General features: G+C 34.6%; 1 protein-coding gene across 3 annotated transcripts in view; it reads left to right on the forward strand.

Annotated features, from left to right (window-relative positions):
• The window catches only part of Wnk3 (WNK lysine deficient protein kinase 3), a 140,781-nt gene that overhangs the window by 14,089 nt on the left and 112,501 nt on the right, over positions 1–14,191 (forward strand). For all 3 annotated transcript variants that reach the window (XM_026407408.1, XM_026407407.1, XM_026407409.1), the window contains exons 2-3: positions 12,328–12,500; positions 13,324–13,544. In XM_026407408.1, coding sequence (XP_026263193.1) covers positions 12,328–12,500; positions 13,324–13,544 — 394 coding nt within the window. The remainder of the gene's footprint in view (positions 1–12,327; positions 12,501–13,323; positions 13,545–14,191) is intronic.

Below are 14,191 nucleotides of genomic sequence, written 5' to 3' on the forward strand. Positions count from 1 at the left end.
TCTCTCTCACATCCTTCTTCCCTTTCGTTCATTTCCCTTTGTCTACTCCACTGATTTTTCTTCTATTCTTTTTTGACCTTCACCCCATATTGTGGATTAGGTTCCCTATATCAGAGAAAACATTCAATATTTGTTTTTTTGGGACTGGCTTTTTTTCACTTAGTATGATAGTCTCCAGGCCCATCCATTTACTTGCAAATATAATAATTCATTTTTTATGGCTGAGTAATACTCCATTGTGTATTTATACCACAATTTCTTTCTCCATTCATCTGTTGAAAGGCATCTAGATTGGTTCCCTAGCTTAGCTATTGTGTATTAAGCTGCTATAAACATTGATGTGGCTCTGTCACTGAAGCATGCTGATTTTAAATCTTTTGGATATAAACTGAGTAGGGCTGTATCAAATGGTGGTCCTGTTTCTAGTTTTGAGAAATCTTCATACTGCTTTCCAGAGTAGTTGCACTAATTTGCAGTCTTACCAATAATGCACAAGTGTACCTTTTTCCTCACATCTTTACCAACATTTATGGTCATTTGTATTCTTTTTTAAAAATATTTTTTGTTGTAGATGGACACAATATCTTCATTTTATTTATTTATTTGTTTATGTGGTGCTGAGGATTGAACCCAGTGCCTCATGCATTTGAGGCAAGTGCTCAACCACTGGGCTACAACCCCAGTCTTCATTTGTATTCTTAATAATTGCCATTCCGACTAGAGAGATGAAATCTCAAGGTAGTTTTAATTTGCGTTTCTCTAATTGCTAGAGATGTTGAACATTTTTTCATGTATTTGTTTAATATTTGTATTTTTTCCTTTTGAGAAGTGTCTGTTTAGTTCTTCTGCCCATTTATTGATTGTTTTTGCTGTTTTTTTTTTTTTGAGTTCTTTGTACATCCTGGCTATTAATACCCTATCTGAGGGGCAGGTGGCAAAGACTTTCTCCTATCCTGTAGGCTCTCTCTTCACACTCTTAATTGATTTCTTTCCTGTGAAGAAGCTTTTTAATTTGATGCCATCCTACTTATTGATATTTGATTTTACTTCTTGTGCTTTAGGACTCTTGTTAAGGAGTCAGTTTCTGTGCTGACATGTTGGAGTGTCTGGCCTACATTTTCTTCTGGCAGTTGAAGTTTTTCTGGTCTAATTCTTAGGTCTTCATTCCACTTTAGGTTGACTTTTTGGGTACTGGGGATTGAACTCAGGGGCACTTGACCACTGAGCCACATCCCCAGCCCTATTTTGTATTTTTTTTAGAGACAGGGTCCCACTGAGTTGTTTAGCACCTCACTTTTGCTGATGCTGGCTTTGAACTCGTGACCCGCCTCCCTCAGCCTTCTGAGAAGCTGGGATTATAGGCATGCACCACTGCACCCAGCTTGAGTTTACTTTTATGCAGGATGAGTGATAGGGGTTAAATTTCATTCTATTACATATGGATTTCCAGTTTTCCCAGCACCATTTGTTTAAAAGACTATCTTTCTCCAATGTATGTTTTTGGCACATTTGTCTAGTATCAGATAACTGTATTTATGTGGGTTTGTCTCCATGCCTTCTATTTCATTAGTCTTCATCCCTGTTTTGGTACCAATACCATGCTGTTTTTGTTACTTTAGCTCTGAAATGTAATCTAAGGTCTGGTATTGTGATGCCTCTGGTATCACTTTTCTCACTAAGGATTGTTTTGGTTATTCTGGGCCTCTTATTTTTCCAAATGAATTTCATGATTGCTTTTTCTATTTCAATGAAGAATGTCATTGGGATTTTGATAGGAGGAAGTACATTAAATATAGTGCTTTTGGTAGTATAGCTATATTGACAATATTAATTCTGCCTATTCAAGAACATAGGAGTTCTTTCCATCCTCAAAGGTTCTTTTCAATTTCTTTATTTAGTGTTCTATAGTTTCATTGTAGAGGACTTTTACCTTTTACAGTAACTCCCCATTCCTCACCCTACTTCCTTGTAACCAACATTCTCCTTTCTTTCTCTATGAATTTGTCTCTTCTAGGTATTTTACAGATGTGGAATCAACAATGATAGTTATTTGTGTCCATGTTATTTCACTTAGCATGATGTTTTCAGTATTCCTCCTTATTGTAGCACATAGCAGAAATATATTTCCTTTTTAAGGTTGAACAGTATTCTCTTGTATGTCTATACTACATTTTCTTTATCCATATCTGTTGATGGGCATTTGAGTTTTTCTACCTTTTGGCTATTATGAATAATGCTATTGTGAACATACTGTACAACTATCTATATGAGTCCTAGGTTTCAGTTCTTTTGAGTTATATACCTAGAAGTAGAATTGCTGGAGATATGGTAATTTTGTGACATTATTTCAAAGAAGTGCCATACTACTTTCCATAGTGGTTGCACCAGATTCCAATTTCTCTCCACCATTGCCAACTTGTGTTATTTATTTTATTAGTTTATTAATAGTCATCCTAATAAGTGTGAAGCAGTATCTCATGGTCTTGAATGGACATTTCCCTAATGACTAGGGATTTTGAACATCTTATCTCCAGATTCTGGAGCCTATAATTTCTGATCAATTTCAGGAAAAGAGGCAAACAATTAGTAAAAAGAAAAATAGAACATACTCTTAATAGAAAAGAAACAAAGTTAAAAAATTAGAACATAGAATAAGATAAAGGGGGTAAAATTAAGTATAAAAATTTGCTATATCAAATGTGGACATGTTGCATTTGCTTATTAAAAAAAAATCAAGACTGCCAGGTGTGGTAGTGCACTCTTGTAATTCCAGTGACTCACCTGTAATTCCAGCACTTCAGGGGGCTCAGCAGATTAGTGAGAACCTGTCTCAAAAATTAAAAAGGGCCAGGTGCAGTGGCATACACCTGTAATCCCAGCAGCTTGGGAGGCTGAGGCAGGAGCATCATGAGTTCAAAGGCAGCCTCAGCAAATTAACCAGTTCCTAAGCAACTTAGTGAGACCTTGTCGTTAAATAAAATATTAACAGGGCTGGGAATGTGGCTCAGCGGTTGAGCCCGCCCCTGAGTTTAATCCCTGGTACCAAAAATAAATTTCAAAATAAATAAATAAATAAATAAATAAGGTCTGGGGATGTAAATCAGTGGTAAAGTACCCCTGGGTTCAATCTCCAATATAAAAAAATATATAAAATGAAATATAAAACTCAGAACTGTGAGAGGTTAAAAGAAAAACAAACCCAGCGGTGTTGTTCACTGAAAACATTCTTAGAGAAAGGTTAAGATAAATGGTGATGTTAATGTTTGTCAAAGGAGGAGGAAAGTATGGCTAAAACATTAGACATGAGCTGGATGAGGAGATACAACTCTGTAATCCCAGCTACATGGGAGCATCCCAAGTTTGAGGCCAGCTAGGGCAATTTAGCAAGACCCTGTCTCAAAAAAAAAAAAAAAACACTGGGGATGTAGCTCAGTGGTTCAACACTTGCCTAGCATGTGTGAGGGCCTGGATTCAATCACCAGTACTCAAAACAAAACATTAGACATGAGATTATGAAATTATACTTCATTGTTTAAGAAGATATATCAGGCTGTGTGTGGTGGTCCATGCCTGTGATCCCAGCAACTTGTGAGGCTGAGGCGGGAGAATCACAATTTCAAAGCCAGTCTCAGCATCTTAGCAAGGCCCTAAGCAATTTAGTGAGACCCTGCCTCAACATAAATACAAAAAGGTCTAGGTATGTGGCTTAGTGGTTAAGCATCCCTGTGTTCAATCCCTCCCCCCCCCAATTTATTTATATATATATACATACATACATACACACACACACATACACACATTTATATATGTATATAAGAAATATATAGACATCAAAAATACTTCAGCTAATAATGTCAACCAAGAATATCTAGTTCTATTATATTTTTGTGGGGGAGTACTGGGGATTGAATTTTAGGGACATTTTACCACTGAGTTACATCCCCAGACTGTTCTATGTTTTATTTATGAGGGAGGGTGTCACTGAGTCACTGAGGGCCTTGCTAAGTTTCTGAGGCTGGCCTTAAATTTGTGATCCTCCTGCCTCAGCTTCCCAAGTCCCTGGGATTATTGGCATGTTCCATTGCACCTTGCTTCACCTGGTAGATATTTTCAAAGGATAAACACAATTAAAGTAACAAATTTCAGTTGTACTTCTTTCAGAATAGTACACAAAAAGTAAATAAATATAGAACAATTGAAAAATCCACATACTCCATTTGATGGATGTATAGAACTTTATATCCTTCAAACAGGAAAATATACATTTTTATGTCTGTAATTCACTAAAAGAATTCATTATATATGTGGCCCAAAGAAATCCTTGAGTTAAAGATTTTATATTCTACATTACTCTGTAAAATTAGAAATAATAATGAAATAAATAACTAAAAGGCTTAACTAATTGGAGAGTAAAATCATCACTATGTAAATTTTTAATCAAGGAGCAAATCAAAATTGAAATTACAGACTTGAAATCAATGAAAAAGAGAAGACATTACAATAAAACCTGGGGGCCATTGTAAGAGTTGCTCCTGGAAGAAAACTTACAGCCTAAACTCTTCACTATTAATGAACAATAAGTAAATGTAGTGCTTTAATATACTAGAAAAATAACAGCAAAAGAGAGGAATAGCATCAAATAAAAATAAAAAGGAAGAGAGAATTATCAAAGATAACTGAAATTAATTTAAAAATATAAATATAAAAATAGTAGGATCATTAGGTTATACTATTTTTGGTTATCTGGGAAATGATTAATGAGCCTTGTGAAGAAACCCAGGAGGGGTTGGGGATGTAGCTCAGTAGTAGAGTGATTGCTTAGCATGTGTGAGACTCAGGGTTCAATTCCTAGTACTGAAAAAAAATCAGTTCTATATCAGGAAACCAATCAACAAACCATATGATCATATCAGTAGGTGCTGAAAAAATATTTGATAAAATTCAGCAGCCAGTCCTAATTAAAAAATAAAAGTAAGGTAGGAATATAAGGAAATTACTTCATTTTTAAACTATTTGTGAAACAAAACCAAAACTCAATAAATAGTCTAAGCTATGAGATGATAAAGCTGTTTTTTTATGAAAATCCAGTGTAAGGCACTAATGATTGTTATCACACTTTGAAAAAAATGTTGTGGCTGTTTTAGCAAAATCAATAAGATAAGAAAATAGAACAGTACAAATATGGGAAAGAGATAACTTTATCTCTTCCTGCTGATTGTAGAATGTATTCCTGGAAAATGTGAGTCTCTGCTGCAGGGTGGCAAAGTGGAGGCCTAAATCTTCCTTTATGTACTGTCTTGTCCAGAGCAATAATTGCCTCAAGACAGCAGTACAAGAGTCAAATCAGAGTCCTGTACCCATGTGATACCAGAAGCAGATAAAGATATTACATTATAAGAAAACTATAGACTAATATTCCTCACAAATATAGATGAAAATATTCAATGTAACATTGAACATTGATTATTGAATATTGAATAATCATATTGAATCCAGCAATATGTGAAAAAGGACATGATGATTACATATAGTTTTCCCAGGAATTCAAGTATTCTTTAACATTTGAAAGTCAATTCAATTTGTATATTAACAGACTGAAAAAAAGAAAAACACATGATCATTTCAATAGATGCAGAAAAAAAACATTTGATGAAATTCAGTATTTATTTATGATAGAACCTCTCAGCAAAATTGCAATAAAGGGAAACCTCCTTAACCTGATAAAGCGCATCTACAAAACGCTATAGTAATTAAGACATTTATGGTATTGGCAAAGAGATAGACACCTAGGTCAGTGCAACATCACAGAGTTCAGAAATAGACCTAAACAAATGTGATTGATGATTTGAAAAAAATGTGCTGTGGCAATTCAATATAGAAAGGATGGTCTTTTCAACAAAAGGTGGTAGAACAGTTGGACATGCATATTCCAAAAAATGAACCTTAATCTAAATTTCATATTTTTTTTGGTACTGAGGATTGAACCCCGGGTACTGAGCCATATTCTCAGCCCTTTTTTATAGTTTGAAACAGGGTCTCATTGAGTTGCTAAATGCCTCACTAAATTGCTGAGGCTGGCTTTGAACTCATGATCCTTCTGCCTCAGCCTCCTGAGCTGCTGGGATTACAGGCATGCACCACTGTACTGGCTAAATCTCATATCTTATACAAAAATCTACTCAAAATGAATTATAGGCCTAAAAGTAAACCATAAAACTGTAAAACTTCAAGAAGAAAACATGAGAAAACCTTTGTGACCTTTGGTTAGTCAAAGTTCTTGAATATATTAACAAAACTGTGATCCATAAAAGAAAAAAAATATCGACTTGACTTCATCAAAATTAATATTTTTAACTCTGTGAAAGACACTATTTATAGAATAAAAAGACAAAAGCCTTGTATGTAGAATAAAGAACTCTCAATACTCAACAACAAAATCAGACAACCCAATTAACAAATGAATTAAAGATGTGAATAGACATTTCACCAAAGAAGATATTTGTATGACCCAATATCATTCATCATTAATGAATATTGAAACCATAATCAAATACTTCCAATACACCTGTTGGAATAGCTAAACACCAATCCTTGTACCACCTGCTGATGAGGATGGTGCATGCAGATGAACTTTCACATATTGACCTTATGTATTGCTGGTGGGAATACAAATGGCAGAAACACTTTGGCACATTGTTATTTCTTGTAAAGTTAAATGTACTTACCAGGTCTGTGCATATATCTTAATAGTAGAGTGCTCAATAGGATCTATGAGTTCCTGAATTCAATCCTCAGTATTGCAAAATAAATTAAAAACCAGATAAACAAACAGAAAAACAAAAAGCAAAAAAATACTGACTATGCAACCCATCAATCTCACTTGAGGTATTTATCCAAGCAAACCTGTATTCACATGAAAACCTCTATGGGTTTATTTAAAGTAGCTTTATTTGTAATTGTCCTAAACTGGAAACCACCCAAATGCCCTTCATCTGGGGAATGGAGAAACAGACTGTGGTACATTCATAGATGTTTCCAACATTCAACAATTAAAAGCAATATCTACTGGTACTTACGACGGTATGCATCAATTAAAATACATTATAAAAATGAAAGAAGTCAGATCAAAGAGTATATATATATATATATATACACACACATACTGTCTTTTTACATTTATAAGATTTCTGGAAGGAGCTGGGGTTGTGGTTCAGCAGTAGAGCTCTTGCCTCGCATGTGTGAGGCCCTGGGTTCGATCCTCAGCACCACATAAAAATAAATAAATGAAGGTATTGTTTCCAACTACAACTAAAAAATAAATATTAAATAGTAAATAATTAAATTTTAAATATTATTATTATTAAATATTAAAAATATTTCTGGAAAAAAAGGGGGATAACAAATAGGTAAGTGATTTCCAGAGTATGAGTAAAGAGATGGCTTAACTGTAAATGGACAACACAGGGGAATTTTTTAAGGGTGATGGAACTGCTTTGTATTTTGATTGTGACAGTGTACATGATCATGCATTTGCTTAAACTCATGGGACTGTCTATCAAAAAAGTCAGTTTTACTGAAGGTAAATTTTAAAATCATTACATATGTGACTCAGGAAGAAAAGCCAAGAGAGTTAACACTCCCCTCCCCCCCCAAAAAAAAAGAAGTCTTATTGAAGTTCTAATCAAATGGGAAAATGTATACTATGTTCTTCAATAGCATTTATTTTTACTTTAATTTTTGAGACAGGGTCTCACTGTGTTGTCCAGGCTGACCTCTAATGTGTTGTTTTTTGTGTGTGTATGGGGGGTGGTGGTGCTGGGGATTGAACCCAGAGGGCCTTGTGCATGTGAGTCAAGTACTCTACCTACTGAGCTGTATCTCCACCCCAGTGTTTTGTTTTGTTTTGTTTTGTGTGTGTGTATTGTGGATTGAACCCAGGAGGGCTTAACCACTGAGCCACATCCCCAGCTCTTTTTATTTTTTATTTTGAGATAGGGTCTCACTAAGTTGCTTAGGGCCTTGCTAAATTGCTGAGGCTGGCTTTGAAATTGTAATCTTCCAGCCTCAGCCTCCCAGTTAGGATTACAGGTTTGTGCCACTGCACGTGGCCAGCATTGCTTTTTTTGCTCAGGATTGCTTTGGCTATTCTGGGTCTTTGTTGTTCTGTATGAATTTTAGGATTGTTTTTTCTAGTTCTGTGAAAAGTATCATTGGCATTTTGGTGGAAATCGTATTGAATAACTTTGATAATATGGTCATTTTCACAATACTAATTTTGCCTGTCCATGAACATTGGAGATCTTTCATCTTCTGGTGTCTTCTTTGATTTCTTTCTTTAGTGGTCTATAATTTTCATTAGAGAAGTCTTTTAACTCCTTGGTTAGGTTTATTGCTATGTTTTTTCCCTTTTGGTTCTGAGTTTTGAGCCCAGGAGTGCTTTGCCACTGAAGCTACATCCCCAGCCCCCCGCCCCTTTTAATTGAGACAGATCTTGCTGAGTTTCCAAGGTCAGCCTGGAACTTGTGATCCTCCTCCTTAGCCTCCCAGGTTGCTAGGATTACAGGTATGCATCACTACACCTGGCTCCTAGATATCTTTTTTTGAAACTATTGTGAATGGAATTGTTTTCCTGCTTTCTTTTTCAGTGGATTCATTATTGGTGTGTAGAAAAGCTATTGATTTTTTTTTTTGTGTGTGTGTGTGGTCTAGGGATTGAACCCAGGGCCTTGTGCGTTCGAGGCAAGCACTCTACCAACTTAACCCCTAGTCCCTAGCTATTGATTTTTGTATGTTGATTTTTGTATTCTGCTTCTTTTCTTAATTTTTCAAAATCGGCTCTAAAAGTCTTTGGTAGAACCAGTAGGATATTCTAAGTATAGGAACTTATCATCTGCAAATAGGGATAATTTGATTTCTTCCTTTCCTATTTCTATCTCTTTTTATTTCTTTCTCGTATCTAATGGCTCAGGTTAAGATTTCAACTACTATTTGAATAGGAGTGGTAAGAGTGGATGTCCTCATCGTGCTTCTGAGTTTGGAGGAAATGCTTTCAGTTTTTTCACATTCAGTATGATATTGGCTTTGGATTTGTCATATATATCCTTTATGATATTGATGTGAGTTCCTTCTATCCCTAGTTTTTCCAGGGTTTTTATCATGAAAGGATACTGCATTGTCCTTGGTTCTATTTATGTGGTGTATAACATTTATTAACTTGCATATATTGAACCAGCCTTGCATCCCTGGGATGAAACCAGTCATGGTGTCTGATGATCATGTATCATTGAATTCAATTTGCTAATAATTTTCAGTCTATGTTCAATGATACTGGTCTGTAGTTTTCTTGAAGTGTGCTTTTTCAGTTTTGGTATCAGGGTGATATAGGTGTTGTTTGGGGTGTGGAAACATTCCTTCCCTTTCACTTTCATGGAGTAACTTGATGAGTATTGGTATTTGTTCTATTTAAAGAAATGGTAAAATTCAGCTGTAAATCCATCTGGTTTTGTGTTTTTCTACATCAGAAGACTTTATTACAGTTTCAGTTTTCATACTTATTGATCTGTTTAGGTTTTCTATATCCTCTTGGTTTAATTTTGATAGATTATAGGTGTCTAGAAATTTGTCCATTTTTCCTAAATTTTCCAATTTATTGAAATATAAATTTTCAAAATAGTCCCTAATAATTCTGTGGATTACTGTTGTGTCTGTGTGATATCCCCATTTTGTCTCTAATTTTATTAATTTGGGACTTTTCTGTCTTTCTTTGTGTTTGTTTGGCTAGGGTTTTATCAATCTTGTTTTTTCAGAGAACCAATTTTTTGTTTCATTGATCCTTTGTATTGTTGTTAATTTCTAGTTCTGTTAATTTCAGTTCTAATCTTTATTATTTCTTTTTTTCTTCTAGTTTAAGATTCATTTGGTCCTGTTTCCCAGGACCTTAAGATGCAGCATTAGATTGTTTGTTTGAAATATTTTATTTTTCTTTGCAGTGTTGAGCTTGAACCTGGGGACACTCTACCACTGATCTATAGCCCCAGTCCTTTTTATTTTTTATTTGTTCTAGTTTGTTATACATGACAGTAGAATGAATTTTGACACATTGTACAAAAATGGAGCACAAAGTCTCATTCCTCTGACTGTACCTGTTTTTTTTTTTTTTTTTTTTTTTTTTATCTTGTTCTTAACTAAGTTGCTAAGGCTGGCTTGGAACTTGGAATCTTCCTGCTCAGCCCTTTGAATTGTAGGCGTTACAAATGTGTATCACCAAGCCTGGCTGGATTTTTACATGTAGGCACTCAAGTGTAAAACTTCCTTCTTAGAACTGCTTTCACTGTTATATTAGAGCTTCTGATATGTTGTGTTTCCATCTTCATTTGATTCTAAGATTGTTTAAAATTCTTAATTACAAAACCTCTTTAATGGAGAGGTTTTCCAGTTTATGTTTATGGAGTTGCCATTTCCTAGACTGTCTTGAATTTTATTAAAGTATATTTCTATCAAGGTATGGACTTTTATCTTAAAATTTTTGTTTGAATCCTTCTCATATTTCCATCACTGCTCTGGGTTTATTTATATATTTCCTTTGTCATTTTGTGGGTTTTAGGAAGGGGGGGAAATAATTTAATATGTTGTCTACCATCTTGAAATGGAAATTATACATTATACCTAAATGTTAAATAGATACACTTGAATTTATTTCTCTAAAAACATCAAAACTTAAAAAATTGTTCTATCCACTCCCTTCTCTACTGCTCCCCTTTGAAAAAGGCAAAAATTGTTTTTATTATTTCTTCTCTATTAATTAGCTTTTAATGAAGTAATCTGGAATTTTAATTCCAGGTTGTTCCTTTTGCATTGCGTTACTTCAATTTTAATTAATGCTGAGAAAACTTATTCAGTTTTACCAATTACTTTAGTCATTACTACTTAGGCTTAACTCTAAACTCTAAATTTTGGAAATTTCTGACTTTATTGTAAGCCAGCTTATCTGTTTTTCCCCTGAGATGAGGTTTCACCTTGTTGCCCAGACTGGTCTCAAACTCGTGGACTCACGTGATCTTTCTGCCTCAGAGGACTATAGACATGAACCACCACACTTGGCTGGCTGCAGTTTTTTTTCCCCTTCCCCTTGTACTGGGGGATTAAATTCATGGGTACTCTACCACTGAGCTAAATCACTAGCCCTTTTTATTTTTTTATTTTGTGTCAGGATCTCACTGAGTTACTCAGACTGGCCTCAAACTTGGAATCCTCCTACCTCAGCCTCCCAAATTGCTAGCATTATAGGCATGTGCCACCGCTCTGGCCCTGGCCATGCTTTTATTGAAGCATGTTTAAATAATATTTTCAGAAATAGTGTAAGGGATGGTTTATTTCAGTGTTCCTGCTGTCTAGAAATGTAGGTTTTTTCCCCCCTTTTAAACTTGATTGATAACTTGTCTGAGTTTAGAAATATAGGATCACAGTCCTTCCTCAGAATTCTATAAAGGTTTTTCCTTTAATTTATATCATTTAATGAAATAGATTAGAGGTTGAGTGCTTATTTGAAGTTTTTTCATTGGTTGGTAACCTGATACTTTGGAAACCTAGAATATTTTATTAATTCAGAAATTAAGCCAGAGTAAATGTTTAGGTGTCTGACATTTTGATTATTCTCACCCTGACATTATAGAGCTTTTAGATATGAAAACTCAGGGATTTCTTGGGGGTGGGATTCTTGTATTCTTTTTTATTACATTTTTGCATTCAGTTTCAGATACTGCTTTTCAAGATACTGATATTGTGTGTGTGTGTGTGTGTGTGTGTGTGTGTGTGTGTGTGTGTATGCTGGGAATCAAGCCCAGGGTCTTAATACATGCTAGTTAAGCACTTTATCTCTGAGCTACATCCCCAGTCCATAAAGTATTGATGTATTTTGTAGGCGGGTTTATAATGTAGTTACAAAATGTAATAACTGCTGCATTGCCTGTGGAAAGAGTCAAAGTAACTATTTAGAAAGAACTGACTGGTGAAAATACATTCATACACATGTACGAACAATAAAGCACTCAATTTGAGTGGTGTTAGAAATATGCATAAAGCGAGGCATGGCGGCTCATGCCTGTAATCCCAGTGGCTTGGGAGGCTGAGACAGGAGGATCAAAAGTTCACAGCCAGCCTCAGCACCTTGGCAAGGCCCTGAGCAACTTGGCAAGACCCTGTCTCAAATCAAAATACAAAAAGTGTTAGGGATGTAGTTCAGTGGTTAACTGTTGCTGGGTTCAAACCCTGGTATCCCCCCAAATTTTTTTCTATGGCTTTAATTTGGAACTTGTTCTTCTATTTCAGGACCGGAAGTTAACCAAAGCTGAGCAGCAGCGGTTTAAGGAAGAAGCAGAGATGCTAAAAGGTCTCCAGCACCCCAATATAGTTCGATTTTATGATTCCTGGGAATCTATATTAAAAGGAAAGAAATGTATTGTATTAGTAACTGAACTAATGACATCAGGAACCTTAAAGACGTAAGTTGACATTGATAGTGACAATGGAATTTTATTTGAAAATAATTTCAAGGGTCATAACAGTTATTTTTATACTATTGATTAAAATTTTTCTTAAATGTGTTTTCTGGTAAGTAAAAAAATCAGGATGTTAATGAAGTATGTTAGAAAGTATGCATTGCTGATAAATTAATATTTGTGGGATATCATAGAAGTTTAGCATTGGAAATTGTTATAGAAAAAATATAATTTCATTTTGTAAAGGAAAATAAATGATTGACAGCTTAGCCATATTCACAAGTATAGTGAGTAATACTATGTAATTGTAGTCTTACCTTTCTAACAATAATTTTTGTTTTGTAGTATAATCAGTTATACATAATTAAATGTAAGGTTTACTTTTAGTTTACTTTCTTAACATTTTTGTACTAAAATTTTATGTAATCAAACCTGCTGGTGAGTCTATATTTAATAATTATTAGGAAGAAGAGATAGACAATCCTTTTAAAATTGTGCTTCCATTCCAAAAAGGCCACTCTGGCATGCTTCTTATTTTGAAGTAAAAATGCTACACTTGGTAGGATATCTTTTTTTGGGAGAGTCAGACCATTTTATTGAGGGGCAGGGAGGGGTTGAGCATTGCAGTCACTTGAAAGTCAGTTTTCTTACATAAGAATGAGTTCTTACATTAAAATTTTTTATAATATTGGACAACACAAAACAACACAGGGATGGTAATCGTAATGCATAAATGATCGTCTTGCTTATGTAATGTCCCCTAATAGTGTTTTTACAATAAGTTGTGGCTATTTCTTTACATGTGGTCTTCTATTTCTTCATATAGGTACTTAAAACGATTCAAAGTCATGAAACCAAAGGTCTTAAGAAGCTGGTGCAGACAAATTTTAAAAGGGTTGCAGTTCTTGCACACTAGGACTCCTCCTATTATTCACCGGGATCTGAAGTGTGACAACATTTTTATCACGGGACCCACTGGATCTGTGAAGATTGGTGATCTGGGACTGGCCACCTTAATGCGTACATCATTTGCTAAGAGTGTCATTGGTGAGTAACATTTTTATAGTTTACTAGTCAGGATAGGGAGCTTTCTCAATTGTATAGTTCTATTCCAGGAATGAGTTAACTATGGGCCGGCCATAGGCCAAACTTGGCCCACCGCCTGTTTTTGTAAGTCAAATTTTATTGGAACACAGCCATACCTGCTAATATATGGACTCTCTATGGGTGCTTTTGCACTGCAGAGTTGAATAATTATGTGACAGTTACCATGTAAACTGCAAAGTCCAATATATTTACTATCTGGTCCTTCATAGAAAAAAGTACTAACTCTGGCCTACACTGTAAATGTGCTTTGAAATATCTATTTTATATATATATATATATATAAACTTATTTCAGAAATGTCTTTGTGTATTTCTTTTGTAGCATATAATTAGGATTATTGAAAGTTTCTGAGGACTTATGAAAGTTTATTAAGTGAATCCAGAAAATTTTGAACTAAAAAGAATAGAAATAAAAACAAGTTTTATTAACCATAACCTAATCTTAAGCATTTTAAATTTTAATTTATCAGTATGGAAAGTTAAGGAAATTCTGTAGGTGCTTTGTTTATATAATACAAATTTTATACTTTTAGATTTGCTTTTTGAGAGCAGAAATTAACATGGATAATCTTTAAGGAAATGGGTACC

Source organism: Urocitellus parryii, chromosome X, assembly GCF_045843805.1.
Source record: "Urocitellus parryii isolate mUroPar1 chromosome X, mUroPar1.hap1, whole genome shotgun sequence".
NCBI classification, from domain to species: Eukaryota; Metazoa; Chordata; class Mammalia; order Rodentia; family Sciuridae; genus Urocitellus; species Urocitellus parryii.